The sequence below is a fragment of the Montipora capricornis genome, chromosome 8 (assembly GCF_036669925.1).
Source record: "Montipora capricornis isolate CH-2021 chromosome 8, ASM3666992v2, whole genome shotgun sequence".
NCBI classification, from domain to species: Eukaryota; Metazoa; Cnidaria; class Anthozoa; order Scleractinia; family Acroporidae; genus Montipora; species Montipora capricornis.
The window spans coordinates 14,701,473-14,711,472 of record NC_090890.1 but is presented as its reverse complement, the minus strand read 5'-3'; the positions used below and the strand labels follow the sequence as shown (position 1 = coordinate 14,711,472).

At 37.9% G+C, this 10,000-nt stretch overlaps 1 protein-coding gene across 4 annotated transcripts in view; it reads right to left on the bottom strand.

Moving 5' to 3' along the window:
- The window catches only part of LOC138060597 (AP-4 complex accessory subunit tepsin-like), a 37,947-nt gene that overhangs the window by 16,322 nt on the left and 11,625 nt on the right, over positions 1-10,000 (bottom strand). For all 4 annotated transcript variants that reach the window (XM_068906438.1, XM_068906437.1, XM_068906435.1 and 1 more), the window contains 5 exons: positions 9,427-9,520; positions 8,280-8,347; positions 7,440-7,494; positions 3,707-3,769; positions 3,151-3,309 (listed from right to left, as the gene is read on the bottom strand). In XM_068906438.1, the coding sequence (XP_068762539.1) occupies positions 3,151-3,309; positions 3,707-3,769; positions 7,440-7,494; positions 8,280-8,347; positions 9,427-9,520 (439 nt within the window). The remainder of the gene's footprint in view (positions 1-3,150; positions 3,310-3,706; positions 3,770-7,439; positions 7,495-8,279; positions 8,348-9,426; positions 9,521-10,000) is intronic.

Below are 10,000 nucleotides of genomic sequence, written 5' to 3'. Positions count from 1 at the left end.
AGTATTGATGTTTGTTCAATTTCTTCTTTGTCAGCTTTGAGACAAAGATCTTAAGTTTCTTTTCTCTTAGTTTTTACGAGCAAAGCTTGAAATTTGTCTTTATTCGCCAACAAAAAGTTGTCTGAATACCAGTTTGCCACTCGCTGTGCTTGATTATTCAAAACTCTCTGTACATCATTTGATTGAAACCCTGATAGATATAGCTGATGATAATCAGCATACATGGATAGAAGCTTAACGGGTGGAGACAAGATTAGAGCGATTGGTGGGGACACCTGAGCTATAAATATCTCGGAGTACAAAAACCATACGAGATCAAAAAACTTTGAAATAACAAGCAACCCAAATATAGTGGAGTAAGAACAGATCTTGCAGTAAGTCAGAGCTCAATGCTGGAAATATCATGAAAGCTAGCAATGTTTGGTCAGTATCTCGGGTAAAATATGTTGCATGTATGGTGGATTGGAATTAAAAACAATTGAAGTTGATGGTCATTAAGACAAAGAAGCCATTGACAATTGTATGATCAGATGTAGACACACTGTATGACGCGAACCTAGTAACAAAGAAGGTTATAGGGACTAATAGGAAGAAAGGAGACAGTGCAGCATACGAGTAGAGCATTTTCAAGTATGTGGATGGACAGGTTGATGGAATCAAGAAAACAGTGAAACATTTCCTGAAACAGGAACACCGACCTACCACCTTTTGCTGACAGGTGGGTGACCTTCCTGGTGGGTGGCTGAACGCCACCGTTGGGCTTAAAAACCCCTCATCTGTCCTTAGTTGATCGATGTGATATCTTGCTCGAGAATAATAAATCGAAGAGGACTGAAGAAGAAGAATGCTTCTGATGATGATGACGACAATGAAAATGACAAGGATCATAAAAATGACTAGACCAAGAAGGAACCTTCGATAATGGATAGAAAGACAAAGAAACTCCTGGCAATCTATCCGGATCCCTTTACCCACAAGCAGATCTTGACAGGCTTTACACGTCTAGGAAAAACGAAGGAAAAGAAGTGGAATTGGGAGCCTCTGCAAATATGTGAATTGCTGAAAACGTGACAATGTGTTAGAAGGAAGTGAAAAAAATACAGCTTCACGGTCCGTTTTTCTTGGGCATGACAGCTGTTGGAGTGTTGGAGAGCATCACTCATGGACATACACAAAGTTACGTAGGGGTCAGGTAAGGAAAGAGAAAAAAAAGGAGTGAAAACTAATGCTCAGAACCAAGCTTTGAGAACTTCAGTATACCATTACTTATCAACAAGCAGAACACGCATACCAGTGCCAATGCAGGGTTTTTGTTATGATTTTTAATAGCAGGGACAATTGAACATATAGCAAGGACCAGGATGGCGGCTCTGCCGCCATCTTGGCACGCTGTGCCAAGTCGGGATAGGTGTGGTAGGGGGTTGTCCCCCTCCCACTGGGGGGTAAGGGGGGCCTCCCCCAGAAAATTTTGAATTTGTGAGGCCTAATGGGTACCTTTGGGTAAAATACTGGTCGATTTTCCGCTTCATTTCCTTCGCGCTACGGCTGACCGTAACCGACTAACATGCACAGTGTCTCATTTTTGAAGAAATTTACTTCCGGCAGCCGTATTAGAGCCCGCCATAGCAATTTGCTTAAACTCCCTAATGACGAAAGCAGGGCGCGCCGATCAATGTGTTTTCTGTTACTTGATAAGATCTTGTCATGAACTCCAAATCAGCTACACGTACATGTACGCAAATTGTGGTACAACTAACAATACCCAGTAGCAGAGAAATAAAGCACAATTTGGTTTAAGAAAATATTAAATAATAAAATACAAATATCGGTTGACTATTCTCTTCATATTGAAAGAATCCTTGTACAACCTGCGCGTAAAATAGCCGGGACAAAAATAAAAATAGCGGAGTAAAGGTCCCGGCGTCCTGGCTTTAACAAAAACCCTGCAATGTGTAGTGTACAAGGTATGTGGGAAGAGGGAGTAGACTGTCAGTTGCATACAGTAGCAGAATGTGAGATCTACATGTAGGTTGACCCAAAAGCAGTATTGTCTGTGAAGGAACAAAGCTTGGTCATCCAATGGAAGCTTGGTCAAAGATTCCTTATTAAAAAGGGGACAAAATAAGGATATGACAACAACCCTAAATTCGCTAATGTTGTAAACGACTTGTGAAATGAATACTTTGTAGTAGTATCGCCATGTGTTAGAAACGCGTGCACGCAGCAAACTTGCATCGGCGCGTGCTTTCAAGAGAAATGAGGTATTGTCTTGGAAGTATTGAATGTTTGCACTGAAGTTGTCGTCGGATGTTGAATATTTGTCTCATTTTCGGGCAATGAGTACCTTGAATTGACGTAGACATTTCAGTGGCACATTTGGATAATGAAGTTAAAATTGTTATTGATATTCTTGCCCCACCAGTACATTTATCTCTTTCAACCTCGGAATTCAAACAAGAAGAAACGTGTACTGCGAAAGATCATATTTGGTCAAGTCAGGATTGTAGATGATGAAATTTCCCATGAAGTTTTAGCAAGCCTTAATATTCCCAACTGTACTTTAAGCTCAAGAAGTGCAGGAATTATAGTTAGTTTGCAAAGTGAGGAGTGCACTGTTGTTTGTGTGGAAGAAAAGCCAAAGGATAAGGTGCAAAGGGAGCAAATTAAAGTTTAGTGTCATGTGATGCTTGTCGTACAAGTGATCGTTGTCCTTAGCCCAGTTTTCAATAACTGTACGGTAAAGTTTTGGATAGCTGGAAAATAAAGAGGCAGTGCTAAATGAGAAGTGAAGAAGAAGTAATAATTAAGGAAAGATTGTTTGGTGTTGTATTTGTCTCATTCATCTTCTTTCAAAGTTATGTTAATAAAGTTCAATGTGTTCATACAAGAACATATGGTTGTATACTTTGTTACAACCACTGGTGGTTGTATATAATTCATGTAATTATTGTATTAATTCATTCATCAACCCTAGCTTTTCCCTGCTACCTTTTCAAACCCTCCCCATGCTTTCAGACAGTTGAACTTTATCACTATTTACAGAACCATGCACGTGACCTCAATAGCGCATTTCTGTTGGTTTTCATGCTTATGAATTATTAATGAATTTTACAAACATAAATAGAATAAAAACTGAAATTTTTGCCATACCTGACGAAGCATTAGCTGAATCTGTGTAGTTGACAAATGCAATGTCTGGTCTGCAACTTGTGGGTAGGTTTTCTGTGTTGTTCTTAGGTTTCAAAATATTTGCAGCGTCAGGAAGAAGCTCAGCAAACGTTGCCACTGAATCCAACCATGTTTTGGTCTCTTGGTAGAAAAAAAAGACCCAGAACTAAATTACAAAGAGTTCTGGACAATACACAGTTTCAATACAAAGTTATGACCATGAAACCAAAGTTAATACTTTTCCTTCTCAAACAAACATTTCCAGAGGGGTTGTGGAGATCTCTGCCACACTTTGGAAAACCCGGAGGGGGTGGTCAAAGTTCCTTTTCAAAATGGAAAATCCAGGAAAGGAAGGGGGGGGGGGGGAGGGGGGGTTCCTAAATGAAATGAAATGAAATTCTCTGCATGGTCATTTCCTGGAACCAAATAAATTACTCTGTAAAATGAAATTCTAAACAAAGGAAAAAATTCCAGTAGACATGGTTTAATCATAATTCAAGATTTGAATTAAATTACTTATTATAAAATAAATGCATACTTGCAGGCAGATGTGGTGAATTTCCAAAGCCTTCCATTTTCTTACCAGTTGGACCCATCATTGCTGTTTTAATAAAAACAAAACAAATGGGGCAAATTTTAACTCCAATTTTCTGGATGCTTACTTCAGGAAAAAATAAACTACAGTATAACCATATCTTTATAATCAGAGCCATTGATTGGGTCTGCATTAACAGGGATTGATTGGGCCTGCATTGTAGGGACTCTTTGCATGTACAATGTAAGTTAAAGGTGTTCAAAGGCTGCAGGGACTAAGAGAAATGTCACAGGATTGGAAGCTCTGAAGGAGTATAAGCAAAGGAAGAAGAGGCAGAGAGTGGAAAACTGCATGACAGAAAAAAAGTTGTTCTAAAGAGAGACAAAAGAGGTGGATAAAAACAGGTGACAGAGGGACTCATTTCTACAGGTCAAGCTCAGGACCTTAGAAGAAGAAAAGAACAATGAGGACTGAAAAACAGAATGTCTCAATTAATGTTGAATGGGTGATACATCCAAGACTAAACAGCTCTAGTGTAGCATGCATTGTCTAATTGCAGCAAGCTTGCCCAAGTTGAGTATGACAAAAGACATAATATGGTAGAGTTGTTTAGTACTGATGTTTTATGTGTAGAAGCTACAGTTGTAATAAGATTGCAAAACTGTGACAAATGGTGTGAACAAAATTAATTGTTCCGAAGAAGGCAAGGAAAAATGAAGATGTCAATGCACATCATTTCTGGATGCAATAAACTGGCCCAGAAAGAGTATAAAATGAGACATGACAACAGTAGGAAAACTATTCACTGGGACCTTACTAGGATAAAAGGGTTTAGAATGCAAACAAGTGGTGTGAACCCAAAAAATGTTTCAAAAGCTGATGTTTGAAAGATCATAATAATGGGATTTTACATGTATGATACAGACTGACAAGGACATACATGTAACAGTGAGAAGACCAGATCTCCTGATCCTAGACAAGGAGAAAAATGTGAGTACAATTGCAGATTTTTCGTTCCCACAAGATGCCAGAGTGGAGCAGTAACAAGACGAAAAGGTTCAGAAGTACAGGTACCACAATTTAGCAAGGGAAAACACCTGAGGATCTGGAATATTAAAGTCGCATTTATTTATTGTGACTGGTGCCCTTTAGCACATTGCAAGGACAATGAAATCAAATCTGGAAGACAATCGAGAACTTTGAGAGTGATCTTTTTGTGGAAGTTTGTTCTTCTTGGTACAGCAAGAATCTCGAGAGAGGTCCTTGAATCCTGATGTTGCTGGTTGTGCCTTGGCTTTAGGGAAAATTCCAGCAAATCATACAGTAGTTGCTGTGTGTGTGCACAGAATGACAATAACGATGATGACAAGAATGATGATGATGATAACAATTTAATTTATCTATTAGGTAAGTACGCACAAGCCTGCAGCTAATTGGGGAGAATCACAATCAAACTAAATAACACGAAATTGAAAAAGACCAATTTTATAAATTAATGTAATTTTAAAAAAGGGATTTCGTGAGGAAAACCAGAGCACCCAAAGGAAAACCTAAAAGTATATGTAATGTACACATTTATAACTGCTATAAAGCTGTATCCTATAAAATAGAAGTCAATCACAATAATTTTTCCCAGAATTATTACTACCAGAAACTGCAAACATGGGTGGAGCTTATACATGTACATGTAGATAATAACAATCAATTTGTTCACAAGTGTTTATAAAGAGAAAACTGGTGAAACAACAAACTCAACTCACAGAGTTTATGACTTCATTTCAGGAACTAAATTAATGCTAGGAAACAATGATGGGAGGAAAGTGGCCCACCATCACTGCATTTAACCTCCTTGGACCAGATACCTGCACTAACATGTATGTCCAGAAATGACCCTAATTAAATAGATGCATGCAGATTTCAATGAGCATCACTCGTGTCCCCTTTACTCTTCTCTCCAACTTCAACATCACTCGTGTTCCAAAATACAGACAATTAATTTCACAGTGTCCCCCAAATGCTGCTCGTCAAGTAATTAAAGATAAACAACTGCATTTACCCTAACCTAAGAATAATGCTAAACCTTTACCCTTACCTTATCGTCGGAAAAAGGTAGCAAAGGCTACAAGACTTAAATGAAGGGACATGCAGTTCGTGTTGGATGTCAAAATTGGGCGTGTATATAATTAGGGTCAATCCTGGACATACATGTATCTAGATACCTGGAGGGCGGTGCACATGTTCTTCCAAGTAAGAGACCAAATTTTATACAGCAGCAATTGAGGAGCTGAATCTTAGGGATTCAAAGAGAGAGATGGGGAAAGTGAATTCTAGTTTGTTGTGACTGCCTTACATGTAATCAGTAAACATAGCATCAGAGTAAAGCTCCAAGCTGCCCACAGTAAATGGAAAGGTGCAACCCACTATTGAAAAACAAAATAATTATTAATAATGCAAGGCTGGTTGTATGGCTAAAGCAAAGTAAAGCGACCATATTTAACTTTAATAACTCGTAACAGTAATTAAACTGACAAATCTGAGGTCAATGCTGCGCTCATTTGATTCCCCCCCTCTCCATCAGCGCTCTGTCTTACGGGTATTAAAGCTACTTAAGGTACACTGAAAGGAAAAAAGTTGAAACAAGGATGCGAGATCCGGGAATCGAACTCAGGACCTCTTGCACCAAGGCTGCGCACTAACCGACTGTGCCATCCTTGCTCCTCTGGCTGTGAGAATGTATGAATATATGATACACAATGTACACATGTACATGATTGTACATGTATTTCATTTTACCAATATTTCATCAGGCACAGCCAACCTTCTTTTAAATAATATAAAGCACTACATTGCAGGATCTCTACAACTGGGTGTTAACAGTAGGGATCAACACCAACTGGGAATATTGCAAACTGTTAACCCCTAGACTCCTCCTTGTGGAAGCAGGGATGGCACAGTGGGGAGAGCACGCGCCTCCCACCAATGTGGCCCGGGTTCGATTCTGAGATCCGGCGTCATATGTGGGTTGAGTTTGTTGGTTCTGTACTCCGAGAGGTTTATACCCAGGTACTCCATTTTTCCCCTCTCCTAGAAAACCAATTTCATTTGATATGTATTCATTTGTGTACGACCCGACAAGCTACACGTATTCAGCTTTAAACATTATCGCGTGAAAATACAGGTCCATCATCATCATCATCATCATCTTCATCACTACAATACATACTTAATTGACCGCTCCCCATAGTGGCTTTTCAGGGCCAATGAAACACAACAAAACGACGGAACAGAAAAACAACAACAACAACTGTTAAGAATCCCAACTGGCTGGAGTTGGCTATTTACAAGTGCAGCTGGGAAGTTGAACCAGGGACTACCAGGAGCAAATTCAACGAGTGGTCAGAGTGAGTCTCGAACCCGGGATCTCCGGATTTCAAGGCAAGTGCCCTGACCATTGGGCCACACTGCTTCCTCATCATCATCATCAATATAACATGTAGGAGTGAGAATTATGCACTGATTTTATTGTCTCACACCATATGATTTTACTAGGCCACAGTGGGTGGAATCTGGAGTCAATGGGTTAACAACCTCTACATCCACTCAAAAACTATTAATTTTCTCCATTGACTCCAAGGAGTGTCCGACTTACAGATTTTAATCTGTCTAATGCCAGACAATTTTACTCATCAATGGAGGGCAGTTCAGTGTGTTGAGCAAAAAAAGCATCATGACTTACAATGCACAGATGCCATTCCACTGCTTTCGACATTAAAAAGAAGTCCAATAAGCTCCTGAAACGACAATCGTGCATTAATCAATGGGAAACCGTGTCTGACATCACAAAGAGTACATGTAGTAACTGCACAACCTCAATTATAATTAAAAAGGTACTGGAAGATTACATGTATGTCAACCCCGGTGAAAGAAATGAAGAGATTCGTTAATTTTAATATCAATCGTGACTTGGGAATACTCAGAAAAAAATCTATGTTCTCCTTGCAGGAGTTGAACATAAAAACGTACGATTACTACTGGTACATGTGGTTTGCATTACGAGACTAAAGTTACATGTACAAAAATGTGGTAGAGCATCTGAACTTAGACATCACTAAGTAATATTGGAAAGTTGCAGGTTTGACTCCACCTTCAAAGGTGCACAAAGATAAACCATTGATAAATAAATCTCTCCAAAATTATAGACGAATACATGCACAATGCATGTTTATTAATTTTTTGAAAGTTAATGACAGAAGTAGTCACTGCGTAATGCCTCATTCACGGCAAAGCTTAAAAAGGACTGTTTAATTAAAAGCTGTTTTATAGTTATTGATTTCAAATTGCCTTCATGCTATTATATATATAAAATCATGTGTACTGATTTTTGTCGACTTCAAATTTAGTACTCAACTAATGCAAATTTTTCTTACCCGAATCTTAGTGGAAAAGCCAGTCTCACCCTTTTTCTTTGCCTATGTTTTTTTTGTCACATCTGGGGGAATTGGACATGTCTAGAGTTGGTGTGAATAAATAATATTATGTGAATAAAGTCATGTTACAAGATTAGTGAACAACTTACCGATGCAGTGGTCCTCACTCTTTGATTAAGGGCATCACCTTTTAAATAATCTATTGGGCCAGTAAAACCTGCATTATAAGCATTCCAAAAAAGGATAACAATTATTATCATAATTCTTTCACCTTTCACATCTATGGAACCAATTACCGTTAACACACATTGACCAGTCACTTTAATAAGTGAATTTCACAGGAACTCTGAGACTTTGAATCTTTTGAAATTGAGGGCTATAATAATTATTACTCAGTCATTATCACAATTGAGAGATGTCACAGTTTCAAGCTCAATTTGTATATTACATCTATTCTTTCATATTTAATTTATATTTTTACTATTTACATCAATATATTGATTGATTTATTGATTGATTATTGCTGTAATCAAAATGGGTTGGTTAGCCTTCAAAATAATAATTAAGTTTTAATAATAATTAAGTTAATTATAATAGCTAGATGAGCCTAATTTTCAAATTTTCCTACAACTAACAATGCCTTGCAATCATTAATCTTTTTTGGTTGTCTTATGGTGGCTCAAACCAGTTTCAACACTTGAAAGAAACGTTCTTATGAAATGGATTGACAATTCAACACTTTATCATTTAACAACATTGTTGGGGTACCATATCAAACAGCAATTATTGCTGAAAAAGATTCGATCATTTTTGTGACGTAAAAGGTTACCGTGGCAACAGGAAAGCCCTGCAAACACACCCCATATTTTTGCTTTAGCTGCTCATAATTATCTCAAAAATGAACTCGGTGACCCCCATTTTATATTTTTGTAATGTAATCAGCATGCCAGAATGAAACGTTCTGCAAAGTTTAAAAAAAGTCTACAGGTGGAGTGGATTTAGAGCCACCTTAAATAATTTTTGCTACGTATCAAAGAGAAGTTTTGGTCTATTTTGCTGCTTCTATTTTATCTGGAGGGAATCTACCTGCCTACTTTACAACAAGCACATTTATGGCAATTAAATTACTATGTGAACCTTTGGTTTTACTCAAATATTAACATGCCTTTGTCAATTTTATTTTCCTTTGCTTTTAAGATTGGCATATAATTTGCTTGTAAGTGCAATACTTCACACTAAGCATTCGATACTGCTCCTTATAATATTTTATAATAAAAAAAGGAAAGCAAAACTCACTTTCAGCTTCTCTGATGACACCTGCTTTATGCCGAAGGCCACTTCTAAACTCTGAGTGACCATTTCTAGCCAGATAGCAAAGAATTTTAAGAACCTAAAAGGAGACCAAAGCAGGAATTGAATTTTTTAATTAAATTACACAGTCATTATTCTGCTCCTTGATTTGACTTGATTTGTGTCAATTGTTAATTTCAATTTACAGTTTCCCCAATTAGTGCTCCAGTGCTAGCTAGAACGAGTAGACACTTAAATAAAGTCCCTTTCCTTTTCTCCTTATACACTTGTAAGCAGATTAACGGTTACATACAGTGCACAAATCATGTCCAGAAAACAAATTCAGTACACATGACCTGGGGATCAGAGACACACACCAGCTAAACCAACAAGTAGACTTACATGTACTTGTATGTGTGTGGTTCTACCTCTTCATAGATTGATCAAAATAATAGGTAATTGGTATCCATGGATACCTTTTACCCCTTTAGAGAGTAGGATACTGCCTGAGCAAATTTGCATGCCAAATCGACAAGCCAGTTTTGCATCCCTAAAATTAAGCTTAGTTTACTTGTAACAA